The sequence below is a fragment of the Fomitiporia mediterranea genome (genome assembly GCF_000271605.1).
Source record: "Fomitiporia mediterranea MF3/22 unplaced genomic scaffold FOMMEscaffold_7, whole genome shotgun sequence".
NCBI lineage: Eukaryota > Fungi > Basidiomycota > Agaricomycetes > Hymenochaetales > Hymenochaetaceae > Fomitiporia > Fomitiporia mediterranea.
Window position 1 is genome coordinate 2,738,483 of NW_006760392.1, and position 12,346 is coordinate 2,750,828.

General features: G+C 46.7%; 6 protein-coding genes across 6 annotated transcripts; 2 read left to right on the forward strand and 4 right to left on the reverse strand.

Moving 5' to 3' along the window:
• Positions 1-30: 30 nt before the first annotated feature.
• On the reverse strand, positions 31-637 carry FOMMEDRAFT_134924 (glia maturation factor beta; the record flags this gene model as incomplete). Its single annotated transcript, XM_007267747.1, has 4 exons — positions 31-111; positions 169-332; positions 404-569; positions 635-637. The coding sequence occupies 4 exons, from the start codon at positions 635-637 to the stop codon at positions 31-33; spliced, it is 414 nt and encodes a 137-aa protein (XP_007267809.1).
• Positions 638-818: 181 nt separating this feature from the next.
• On the forward strand, positions 819-1,818 carry FOMMEDRAFT_124824 (RNA-binding domain-containing protein). The gene is made up of 4 exons (XM_007267748.1): positions 819-978; positions 1,075-1,196; positions 1,270-1,660; positions 1,718-1,818. The coding sequence occupies exons 1-4, from the start codon at positions 868-870 to the stop codon at positions 1,763-1,765; spliced, it is 672 nt and encodes a 223-aa protein (XP_007267810.1). The 5' UTR covers positions 819-867; the 3' UTR covers positions 1,766-1,818.
• Positions 1,819-1,913: 95 nt separating this feature from the next.
• FOMMEDRAFT_168860 (uncharacterized protein) lies at positions 1,914-2,808 on the reverse strand (the record flags this gene model as incomplete). Its single annotated transcript, XM_007267749.1, has 3 exons — positions 1,914-2,073; positions 2,174-2,552; positions 2,637-2,808. 3 exons carry the CDS (start codon positions 2,806-2,808, stop codon positions 1,917-1,919), a joined length of 708 nt encoding a protein of 235 aa, XP_007267811.1.
• A 449-nt stretch (positions 2,809-3,257) lies between these two features.
• FOMMEDRAFT_157606 (uncharacterized protein) lies at positions 3,258-5,398 on the reverse strand (the record flags this gene model as incomplete). Its single annotated transcript, XM_007267750.1, has 2 exons — positions 3,258-3,704; positions 3,773-5,398. The coding sequence occupies 2 exons, from the start codon at positions 5,396-5,398 to the stop codon at positions 3,258-3,260; spliced, it is 2,073 nt and encodes a 690-aa protein (XP_007267812.1).
• A 185-nt stretch (positions 5,399-5,583) lies between these two features.
• FOMMEDRAFT_168861 (DUF1777-domain-containing protein) lies at positions 5,584-6,516 on the forward strand (the record flags this gene model as incomplete). The annotated part of the gene is made up of 4 exons (XM_007267751.1): positions 5,584-5,815; positions 5,870-6,198; positions 6,248-6,324; positions 6,379-6,516. 4 exons carry the CDS (start codon positions 5,584-5,586, stop codon positions 6,416-6,418), a joined length of 678 nt encoding a protein of 225 aa, XP_007267813.1. The 3' UTR covers positions 6,419-6,516.
• Positions 6,517-6,825: 309 nt separating this feature from the next.
• On the reverse strand, positions 6,826-12,142 carry FOMMEDRAFT_157608 (WD40 repeat-like protein; the record flags this gene model as incomplete). The annotated part of the gene is made up of 11 exons (XM_007267752.1): positions 6,826-9,168; positions 9,221-10,776; positions 10,826-10,954; positions 11,004-11,199; positions 11,250-11,300; positions 11,355-11,489; positions 11,539-11,588; positions 11,645-11,781; positions 11,842-11,965; positions 12,015-12,031; positions 12,090-12,142. The coding sequence occupies 11 exons, from the start codon at positions 12,140-12,142 to the stop codon at positions 6,826-6,828; spliced, it is 4,791 nt and encodes a 1,596-aa protein (XP_007267814.1).
• Between the last annotated feature and the right edge of the window lie 204 nt (positions 12,143-12,346).

A 12,346-nucleotide genomic window follows, 5' to 3' on the forward strand; every position in this document is an offset into this window, starting at 1 on the left:
GATATTTCTCCGGATGAATTAGATCTCATATCACTTCAGCTTCGCATCGATAGCCTCCCGTGTCAGGCCTTCAGCACCGTCTCTTATCTCTACGACTTTCTGGACGTCCACCTGGCAATGAATGTCCACGATCAGCACAGGAGACTTTGAAGGAGAGGAGCCACGTACAGTATTCTGGAAGTCTATGAGCGCACTGGCGTGCAAGGTTAGAAGACTCGTCTCACTCCCCCTAGGCGACCAGTTAATCAATACGAGAGGATAGCTCGTTCGGCCGTCGTCATATTTGACTTCATATGACAGTACGACATATCGTGGCGCGTTCTCGGGTAGTTCTAGACGAACGTTAATACATAACAATATCATTATTACTATAACTTTGATCGGGATAGAAAGACATGCATACCTTCAGCAAGCTCTTCCATACTAATATTATCATACGTCTCATCCTCGACCATCTTGAGTTGTTTCTTGTCGATCTTGACGACCATAGCTGCGCTACTGCTGCGCCGACCAAATCGAAACTTGCGGAGTGCTGCCTTTAGCTCATCGGGTATATCGACCGTTTTCGACTATACCAAGACAAGAGGTACGATTAATCAGTTTAATAATGTACATTGTAGAGCATATAACTTGCCATCGCGAATGTATCAGTGTTTGTGACAGTCCACGCTGAAGATGCAGCGATCACCGATTTCATTCGTGTGTGGCGATCTGCACGACACGTGACCAAATTAACCCAAAATCACGTGCGCAACTTCAAACTCTGACGCGCTTCAATTCATTCAATACTCAACATCTACTTCTTTCTGGAGCAACGACGTTGACGAAAAATAAAACGAAAAAATAACAAAACTGGCTTAACGACTGATGGCACACGTCGTACCCTCCCTCGACCAGCCCTCAAACTACAAGGACTCTCAATCAAAAGTCGATAGACAGAAGCAGAACGATCTTCTGTCCAAGTCGACGACGCTTTATGTTAGTCTTGCTTCTACCTTCATTCCTAGTTTCCAAAATGCGACTTCAACTTATAAAGATTGGATTTGACTGACTAATTGAATTGCTCCGATGCAGGTTGGTAATCTGAGTTTCTACACGACTGAAGAACAAATATATGAGTTGTTCTCTAAAGCTGCCAGTCCTGAGGAAGGAGGAGGCGTGAAGCGAATTATCATGGGACTCGACAGGAATACTCGGTATGCGATCCTTCTTCTTCATTGACACTCATTAAGTTTCTCTTTCTCATACGTCTTCTGCTTTACTGTACAGAACACCATGCGGCTTCTGCTTCGTCGAATACTACTCTCACGCAGAAGCGCTCGCATGCATGCGATACGTCAACGGGACAAAACTCGACGAACGCGTCATCCGATGCGACCTCGACCTTGGTTACCGAGAAGGCAGACAATTCGGTCGAGGCAAGAGCGGAGGACAAGTCCGAGACGAGCATCGAATGGATTACGACGCAGGACGTGGAGGCTGGGGTGCACAAGCACAGAGATTGGAAATGGAGAGACGACGTGAGGTGGAGGCTAGATACGCTGATGCGCAGGATGGGCCGGGAGCTGTTGCTGGTGGTGGTGGAGACTGGAAGGCGGCGGCTGTTCCGGAGCCGAGCCTTAAGCGCGGAAGGTCGCCAGAGGACGATGCTTTTAGAGCGGTAAGTATCCGATCCTATAATTTTGATGGTGTAAACTGATTAAATCCTATCTTGTAGGGCCAGAAAATGCGCACAGATCAGGACGGTGAAGCGGAGAGGATGTAATAAAGTATCTCTATTCCTGTGTTAGTTCATTCTGCTATCTGTATCATTTTTCCGCCAGTTGCATCGAAATCGTCAGTTCACGTCAACATTGGCCATCAACAAAGCTAGCTATTAAGAAAGAATGCAATTATATATCTCATCCATCAAGAAATTAATATACTACTCTAGCTTGTAACAAAAACCTATTGGACCAAACTTCAGGCAAGAAATACGTCATGTGCATCTTCCTCACGAAAGCATGCGCCTCCGCAGGCGAGTTCAATCGTATCAAATGCTTTGAAATGCTAGTGAATGACTTTCGTTCCGGTCTAGCCAAACGGAAGGACGTGAAGATAAGAAGAAGGAAAAAAAACGAACAATTAACATAAATCTTTTCTTAATTTCTCAGTAGATAGTAAGTTCACTCACTGATCCACTTTCAGTACATCGCAAGCCGGCTCTCCATTAGACGCAACGCCAACCAACCTGTTCCTCTTCAAATAAAGTCTCAAAGCAGGAGCAGCAGTGTCCGGAGGCAGCCCATACAACACCACGTCACATCCCTTCGGTTCCACACCCCCACCAATACCAATACCATCAAACGCCGCGCGGTCAGCGGCATCGAAACGTCCTTTCCGTCCACGCATGCGTCTTTGTGTTTCAGCAGCGGAAACGTAGAACGCTCTGACAGGGAGCGACGACATCTGCGTTTTCTTCAATGCCCTGTAGGCAGCATCGACGTAGTGGTCCGAACGCATTGATATGTACGCTCGTCCGGTGGGTACGAAACGCCAGTATTCCAATTTGGCTGCAATGGAAATGGAATATGTAGTTTTATCAGCACTTGAGGTTGGCAAAGATGTTTTTACTGTACACCTGAAATGAAACGCACCGTCCGCAACATTCATCACCGAGCCTTCATCATTTAACGAGTGTCTCGCGAGCCGGAGCACATCCGCAGGTTTCGCAGATCTAGGTAATCCCGAAAGACGAATAAGTCTTTGGTCCTTTTTAGGATTCACCACGGATCGGAAGACAGCAGGAGTTGGAGCTGCGAAGAACATTTCTTGAGAATTAAAAGACCAGAGAGGTTACCGACTTTGCTTAGACTTGCCTTTTTGGCAGGTAGTCTGAGAAGACGAGATAAATCGTCGCAGGGTATTACATGTTGATTTCCCGGGCAGCGTAGCTCCTTGCAAGGTGAAGCTCATGGTAGGAGGTTTAGAGAACGATCACTCAACTCAGCATCAGACACTCAAAGAGGCAACCGTCGATCAGTCCGCCGATCTCCTCCACTAATCTTATCGTTAATGTCCTCGCATTCAAACCGAAAGCAAGGATAAGTAAATGTATAGTTTTAAAGTGGACATTGGAAAATTTGACAGTATACAAGACTAAAGTAGAAACATGGATATAAATTAGTTTGTGTCCTGAATAGAAGGTGTTGCAAGAGAAAAGTAGGACAGGCATTTACGAGGTGGCAAAATGTGCAAAGAGCGTCTTGTCTAACTGCTCAGAACTCGTCGCCGTCAGGGACATGCTCAATTCCAGTACTTTTAGAACCCCTGTATTTGCAATCGTTATGCTTGTCAAACTCGACCGATCCTTTGTCAGAGGGCACCCCTTTCTCGGGAGAACGTCTGCCCACGATTGAAACATCGCGAAGCAAAAGGATTCGGGACGGTATGACTTCGACTTGCGTCGTATCCGACCTATCCTTCTTTCTTTCCTCTACACCACCACTCAAAAAATCGGGTATGCCGAGAGCTTTGAAGCGGCTATCGAGGCTCGAGCCAACTTTGGAACGACACTGGGAACAAGGAATCGCATCAACCTTCTGAGCCGCTGGCGCAGGGCAAAGAGTGTCACTTCCGGGTAATATTCTCGACACCTTATTTTGCATCCCTGCATTATCATCATGTAGTTTGTCTGGCACGACTGGGTCTTTAGACTTCACGACCTGGATGAATGAAGCCATACGTGAGCCTTAAAATTACATATATTAATGAATCAAAAGCGGGCACGGACACCGATATTTCCAACGACCCGCTCCAGCCCTACTGGACGAGAAGAGCTCCGATTTCCAGCCAAAGGAGTCTTCGGTTCCCTATTTCTCCAGTTAAGCTCGCAGTGAAATGGCGGTTTACCTTCCGAAGTAGACAGAACAGTGGGTGCTTGGCGTCGCTTGCCGAAACTCCTGAGGAAGTCTTTGAAAAACTCGTACTGTAGCTGACGTGATTTAGGTAGTTGTGTTGCTTCCAGAGAAGTGAGCGCCGGTGGCAAGCTCTCGTTCTTCCATGAACGAGCTTCTTTCGCATGAAGACCAGAAAAGCGCTTGTGGGGTGGTATGTAAAGCGGAGAGATGGGGAAGTGATCTTGGTCCTCAAGAGACGGACTCATCATAGCGATATCATCAGAATCAACAGGATCGGAGCGAGAAACTCCACCGCTACCATCTGCCAGCGCATGGGTTGTCTGAGTAGCAGGACTTTTGACTTCAGTGTTTAACATCGTCGGCGCATAGTGAAACCGGGCGCTAGAGTCAATATCACGACAAATGGACTTTGAATCATCCGGAATGTTGTGTTTGGCGCCTTGCTTGTCAGCTAAGTCGATTTCACCACGATAGAAATGATCCATATGTCGATCAACGAAGCCACCACTTTCAAAAGGTGACGCGAAAGCATAACGAGATTCCATTTCCAAGTCCGAACAGGAGCAATCGTACGCATAGAAGCCTTCGTCATCGGATGATATGAACACATCGTCAAGTTCGCTCATGGGGAGTTTCTCGACATCAGAACTACTTTCTCTAGTTTTGCAATCGACGCAGTCCGTAGAAGACGAGCAAAACAGAGAGTGGTGGTATCGGCTCGTGGCTTCATTCAGACTTGGTCGAAGAGGCTGCTTGTGTTTCGGGGCCATTTTGAAGTAACGCCGTTTGAGAAGCCAACCCGAGATACGCCTGTATAAGCCCTGGACGGTCATATATCCACAGTTCCGCAAAGATACATTCAATAGTGATAATAGTGCACCAGAATACGAGAAGGAGATGCCTATGATCAAGCCCACAAAGAACAAGGAGGTCACTTGCAAGACTCTGGAAATAAACTTCCATGCGGACCCGGAAATAGCAGAGATCAAAAGTACAACGCGAGGATATGTAACTGGATTCTTTTCAGATTTGGCATTCAGAACTCCGTCTTTGGCCACAAGTGCATTTGTCTCTATTGGAGGCAGCATATAAGGGGTAGTCCCGACAGGGGAGAAAATGACAGATTGCGGTGACTCCTGGGTATTGGTCTGTACATTGTGCGCATTTCTTTTATTTTCTCCGTTATCAACCTGCCCTGTTCTCTTACTGGGCCCGTATGTGAGACCAGGGTGGAGGAGGTGGCTAAGTCTATGACTCCCGTCCAAATGGCTTGAAGAGGAGGGTGTCATGGATGTCGTTGTCATATATGCCAAACGCTCCGATACGGTAGAAGAGTTTTCTGGAGAACAGGTATGAGAATATCCCGATTTTTTGTCGAGGAGTACCGAATCTTGACCAGAGAGCGAGAAGTCATTTAGGAGACTCGAGCAATACAAAAGGGGACCAAAGCCAGAAGTGACAAGGCTGAGTGCAAAAACCACATCATACAGAAAAGTCATATATCCAAGAAAAAGGTTCCACGACAAAGAAATTGATGAGATACAGAGCTCAGACAAGATACACGATAATGAAGTGGTGGTGGCATTGAGCAAACTGGGTAATGGTGGCTCACGTGACACTTACAGCGTCTTGACGCGTGTGGACATGGCGTTGTATCTTGCTCTTCCGGGCTCATTTCGCTGCTATGTCTTCACGAGACGACAGAAGAAGGCGAGACAGAAGCTGGGTACGCGACGAACGTGACAGGACAAGAGACAAAGATAGAGGTGGAGGAAGGGATAGGGACAGAGAAAAAGAGAGACCGCGACGGGGATACGATAGTGGTCGGAGAAGTAGATCAAGGACCTCTCCACGTCGAACTCGTCGAAGCAGATCTAGGAGCCCTATACGGAAAGGTGGAGAGCGGGACCGTAGAGGTATGTTTTCTTCATGCAAAAGTCATTACCGAATGTTGACGAAATGGTATGAAGACTATGGCCGTGACCGATACGATGACAGACGAGACAAATATCGAGAAAGAGATAGGGATAGGCTAGAAGAACACCGAGAACGTGATAGGACACCTGATGATAAAGAACTTCGTCGAACTGGTGTGCACGACCGAAAGCGGTCCATCGAGCGCAGTCCTCCACGTTCAGGGCCTGTTCAGCCGGCAGCAAATAGCCGGAATGACCGAAGGGTTGATCTTGACCCAGATGGCCGAGAAGAGGGAGAGGAAGAGGAGCCCATGGACGCAGAAAATGATGACGACGCTGCTATGAGAGTGTTGATGGGTTTCGGCGGGTTTGACTCAACAAAGGTCCGCAACTCCACCTCTATGTCCGTGACCTAGCTGATGATATTACTAGGGAAAACCTGTCACTGGTAATGAAGATGGTGCAGTGAACATCAAAAAACAACGGACATGGCGTCAATACATGAATCGGTATGGCTTTAGCGTCCTTTGGGTATCATAAGATTGACTAACAAACTCTTGCAGACGCGGAGGCTTCAACAGGCCTTTAGACAAAATCAAATAATGAATTAATGCATCTCGAAGGCATACGGCTTCTCAACGTACTCCGCTTGTCTGTTTATGCTTCTATCCTGTATAACGCACCTACTTTTAATGCTTTATATTCTTACCCGTCCCGTTTGCTGACTTACAAATTTATTCTTTTGCTAACTACATTTCGTTATCTTGTGCCTATTCAGTAATATCGCAATAAATGGTGCGGTTGAATTCAGAAACATCTCACTAGTTTATTCTATAAGATTTCTGGCGTTTGGAATCACATAATGACCTCAAGCCCTAGAATGCTTCATTTAGAGGGGACGTGTTTCAGTAGCATGACTCTGGTGTGATATAATTTATTATACTTTATCTTTACACCTAATAAGACAAAGACTGGAAATACACAACGACGAAATCCTCGAACAAATACTTCTACTTATTTTTGCCAATCTTTACAGCAGTCCAAGTTTTGCCGCGACATATCTTTTGCCAATCAATTCTCACAGGATGTCCAGGTGCGTAACGAGGGAAGCAGTCCAAGCTCATATCGCAAATGCCTTCGCGATACTCATGGGGAACCCACAAGAACAAACCTCCTGACAGTGTTCGGATCCAACCATCGTTCGGGACATTTGATGGATACTCAGAATACGCGGTTGACGACCTTTCTACTTCGATCGCGCTTTCGTTTATCCACATGAATCTGTCAATGTTCGTGGAGTACGCCTGCCGACCATCTCTTGCCCTATTCAAGCCACTGGTCTGGACCACACTCTTTGTTTCCCAAATGCGCATCGTCCTGTCCTCAGACCCAGAGATGATATACCGTCCGTACAGCCAATATGTAACAGAAAAGACAGAGCCTTGATGCCCCTCAAGTGGGCGGCCAACTTGGGCACCCGTCTGAGTATCCCAAATGCGCACCGTCTTATCTTCAGATCCAGAAACGATATATTGTCCGTCTGGTGAGTAAGAAACAGACCGGACGGAGCCTTGATGACCTGTAAGAGGGAGGCCAACCTGAATGCCTGTCCGAGTATCCCAAATGCGTATTATCTTATCAGACGAGCCACAGACAATATAACGTCCGTCCGGTGAACAAGAAACGGAATAGATTCTGCCTTTAGTACATTTGAGCGGTAAGCCGATCTGCGCTCCTGTCTGAGCGTCCCATATGCGCACCGTACCGTCCTGAGATCCCGAGATGATATGTTGTTCGTCTGGTGAATAAGCGACAGAAAGTACATAGCCTTGATGACCTTCAAGTGGAGTGCCAAATTGTATGCCTATCCGAGCATCCCAAATACGTATCGTCCTGTCTTCAGACCCAGAGACGATGCAGTCTCCGTCTAGCGAATAGGCAACAGAAAATATGGAACCTTGATGTCCTTCAAGCGGTGGACCGATCTGGACGCCCGTCTGAGCATCCCAAATGCGCACTGTCTTGTCCTCAGAGCCAGAGGCGATCTGACTTCCGTCAGGTGAATATGCAACAGAAAATACAGAACCTTGATGACCTCGAAGCGGTAAACCAACCTGGGTGCCTTTCAGAGCGTCCCAAAGGCACATCGTGTTGTCCCATGACCCAGAGACGATTTGATGTCCGTCTGGCGAAAACGCCACAGTACAAACGGTGCTTTTATGCCCCCAAAGCAGTTGTCGATCCTGGATGGCTGAACGGGAGTCCCAGATGCACATTGTCCTTTCCCATGAAGTAGAGATAATATGGAATCCGTCTGGCGAATATGCAACGCAGCAAACTGGGTCTGTATGACCCCCAAGCAGTTGACCAACCTGGGTGCCTGTCTGAGCATCCCAAATGCGCACTGTGTTGTCCCACGAGCCGGATACAATACAACGTCCATCTGGAGAATAAGCAACGGAGCTAACAGGACGTTGATGACCTTTGAGTACCCTGCTAGGTTGACCGCCTACTTGAGCATTCCAAATGCGCACTGTCTTGTCGTCGGATCCAGAGACAATATGACGTCCGTCTGGGGAATAAACAACAGAACGGATCCAGTTTTGATGACCTTTGAGTGGTGGGTAGACCTTGCGAGATTGTGTATCCCAGACACGCACCGTATAGTCGAATGACCCAGAGACTATGCGACGTCCATCTGGCGAATAAGCAACAGAACTGATACAGCCTTCGTGACCCTCAAATGGTGGACGGACCTCAATACCTGTCTGGGAATCCCAAATGCGCAATGTCTTGTCGTCGGACCCGGAAGCAATATGGCGTCCGTCTGGGGAATAAGCAACAGAGCAGACCCAGCCTTGATGACCTTTGAGCGATGTACCCACTTGTGCACCTGTCTCTGCATCCCATATCAGCACTGTCTTGTCCCGTGACCCAGAGATGATGTGCCGCCCATCTGGTGAATAGGCAACCGAATTAATAGAACCTTGGTGACCTTCAAGTGGTGGGCGGGTGTGGGTACCTGTCTGGGCATCAAGTATGTGTATTCTCTTGTCGGTACACCCAGAAACAATATGACGTCCATCTGGTGCATAAGCGACACAATTGGCAGCCGCATCTATAGCCATTGTATGTAAATTGGCGGACCAATGTTCATTGACCCCTTTCACAATACAGTGTTGACTATTGAAGCTCTTGTAGCAGCGACTTGCGACCATAGACTTAAGAGGCGTCCACAACAATGCCGAAATGTAGATATGTGGAGCACTGATTGTCATAGGCTCTTGGAATGCCATTGTGAAGCGGTACAGATCAGACGCGGTGGAGATGAGCTCTTCGTCAGCCTTTAAGCGCTTCACAAATTGTGAGTTAAAACAAATCAGTGTTTTGCGTGAAATGACGAACCTTCAAGACGTCCTGAAGGTCTTGGAGCACCATGACTGCCGATTTCATTTCTGACATGACGCTTAAGGCTTCCAGCCAGTACAACGACGAAGTCTGGAGTAAGAAATCGTGTAGTGTCTGGAGCATTTGCTCTGTCGACTGTTCGCCTTTTTGAGTTCGAAAAAGGTGGTTGTACCAATATAGGCAGCTATATTGAAGCTGCGGAGTAATGTTACGGGCTACTCGAGCACAGAGGTCCTCCACGTCGTTATTCTGTAAAAGCGATGTCTCTAGCTCACATATGTTGAATCGAAGCCCTCCCACTCCCAGCATGATATCTAGGCACTTGCTCGCCATATGCGTATCCAGCTCTACCTCAGGCGTCCAGAAACATCCTGACCTTTCCTTCCGCCCAATGAAGTCGAGGAACGATGGATGATACGCACGGATGGCACCTGTCTGAGGGTCTTTGTAAAGCACCGACCCAAGTTGTTCGAGTATATCTTCCAACTCGTGTTCTTCGGCACCTAGGTTAGACGGAAGGAATGTGTGTATTGCATGAGAAGGAAGTGGCCTATTTTGAGAAATGATGAAGATCAGGCCAAGAATTATTTTGACAGCGTATTCGCCGTCAACATAACCTTTTGCTGCATCGCCTAGCACTCGTAGGTAAACTGTGTCAAGATTCCCTTCATAAGATAATACTTGATAATCCAGATCGATTATCTGTTCCAATAGTTTACTCCTACCAAATGCTGCAACGCTGACATGTTTTAAAACGGTGGAAATCCATATAAAATGTCTAGACGATCTTTTCACCAGAGCTTCGATCTGACCTGGTTTGTCCTTTGGCAGCCTTGTATTCGATTTAAATTGTTCTTGGGCAAAGCAGAGGATGTCAGCATCAGTTGTTGCTGCAAATAGATCGCATGACTCCAGGAGCTTCTGGTGCTGCAGTAGGTTTGTCCGAATCTGTGGTACAGGCCGGCTTGTGATGATAAACCTGAGCCACGGCACGGCAAGGACCAAGTTAACGAGATAGTACGAGATAGTCTCGCATTCGTCGCATTCGTCGAGAGCATCGATAATAATGATGACTGTTTGTCCCTTAGCTGCCTCTTGAGACATCTCTGAGAGTGGTATTGCGAGGATAGTGTTGAACTGTGAGGAAAGAGGTTCATAGACAACGAGTTGATTATCCTTCAAGATTCGAAGGAGCGCATTTCTATATGGCATCAGCCTCACTGCCAGGACATACGCCAAAGAATGGATCAGTCGCTTGGCACTCTTCCGCTCGTGAATGTCGCGTTTGCAAAAGAAGGATCCAGATAAGATCCCTTGCCGTTCCAACGCTTCCGCTACAGACGCAGCGACAGAGCTTTTCCCGCAGCCTGCCACCCCATGGATCCAATACAGCTGTTGACCATGACCTGCTGTGCTCGCCCACTGCGTAGTTTCTTTGATGACGTTTTCTCTTGTACCTGGTAGACAGCCACGAGACGGATCAAATGCACTATTTTCAGGTGGCCAGAGACGCTTGAGAGATTTCAATTCTGCATCCGATAGCTGGTGCTCACCTGTAAAATATGATCAGCAAAAGCCTGTTGTCTAGTGCAGAGGACTCACGAATAGCTACTGTATGTGTAAGAATGTTACCTTGAACACTCAGGTCCAGGGCACGTGTCAACCTTTCCAAGTCATCCTTAAATTGCCGAACATCATCTGTTTTAGGCTTGAACCAATTCTTAAGAAAGGCTAAATAGAAAATTCAATACAATACAAATCAACAATGACGTGACAGTACCCAGGGAACCCTTAGACGCATATTCCTTCAGATTTTCTGCAACTTCCTTGACGAAGTTGAAAAAGTTTTGAATAGCTGCTTGACTTTCCTGGTCTGTGACGTGATGAAGAATATGCTTCACTGTTGGTATGAGGTCCACCACGTTGTCCATGAATGAGATAAGCTCCTTATGGCATGAAGCCATTTTCTGAAATCTCTGGAGCATACTGTCAATGCAAGTCATCACTGATTTTGATTGAATCTGACCTGAAAAACTATTTGAATACCTGCTGCTGCTGCCTTTGCATGTGGTTCTATCTATTCAAGACACTTGTCACAATTTCCGGACAGGGAAGAGCATTAAGTACTCACCTCTGATATAGCAACTCCTAGTTCCATTGGAAGCTCACATACCTGACAAATCTTTTCAATCTTTTCAAGCATGGAGACCTTTGTTCCAAGTGCAACAACAGCTTCATAAGCAAGCAGTTGGGCAACTTCTGAGACCTAATGCATGTTAGGAACCTAACCAGGTTGCGAGATAGACAGATAATACCTTCCTTGGCACTCCGACTGAAAATGTAACACTGGTTTTGGCAGTTTCGTCTATGGTACATGTATTGTCACTATTAAGTAAGACAATGCATTATAATTTAACACACCATTTCGTTCAGGCTTTGACCCATCTCTGAATTCACCTAAGTTTATGCCTGTATTGAATGCAGCAACTACTCTAACACGACCCAAACTCTTCAATTCTTGTATCGTTAAGGTTGCTGAGCTCGAAGATTTGACATAGCTGTCCATAAACGTTTATTACTGTTATTCGAAGCACAGCAAAATAACTGGTATCACATACATATTACAGTCCCAATGCAATAAACGAACATTGTTAAAGATACCTGACTTGCATTCCTTCTCAGATGCAAGCCTGAGCACAATTTGAAGCTCCTTGTACAGGCTGGCACATCTAACATCGATTGCTGCATGGGTTGTCAGAACAGGCGTCTAAAATCACCAACAGTCGCATACCTTTCAGATGAATGTATCTACATCACGGACGTGGATCAAAAGCTGAGTCATGGAATACATGGCTTATCGACTCACCTCACATCGTTGCTTGTCGTTGTGGTACCCCGGGCCTGCTGTTGCATGGTCATGAGAGGTTCATGGGAGTGAAAAGATAGAGAGAAGGCTCTAGGAACGAGTGACAAGGAAGCAAAGGCATGTGTATCAGACTAGTTCGGCCGTTCTTCACGGAGGATAGTAAGTGCCAGAGAATAATTGAATAGCCCAGCTCAGCGCTTAACAGCTTGAGTGTAACAGAGTGTAGCTTACACGGGTTGGTCAATGCTACTCACGTG

What these genes read in the sequence shown, in the direction of transcription:
- FOMMEDRAFT_124824 (XM_007267748.1), top strand. Translation starts at nt 868, where the DNA reads ATGGCACACGTCGTACCCTCCCTCGACCAGCCCTCAAACTACAAGGAC. An exon ending in CCAAGTCGACGACGCTTTAT is followed by an intron (nt 979 to 1,074) that starts GTTAGTCTTGCT and finishes GCTCCGATGCAG; the next exon opens with GTTGGTAATCTGAGTTTCTA. An exon ending in AGGACGATGCTTTTAGAGCG is followed by an intron (nt 1,661 to 1,717) that starts GTAAGTATCCGA and finishes CCTATCTTGTAG; the next exon opens with GGCCAGAAAATGCGCACAGA.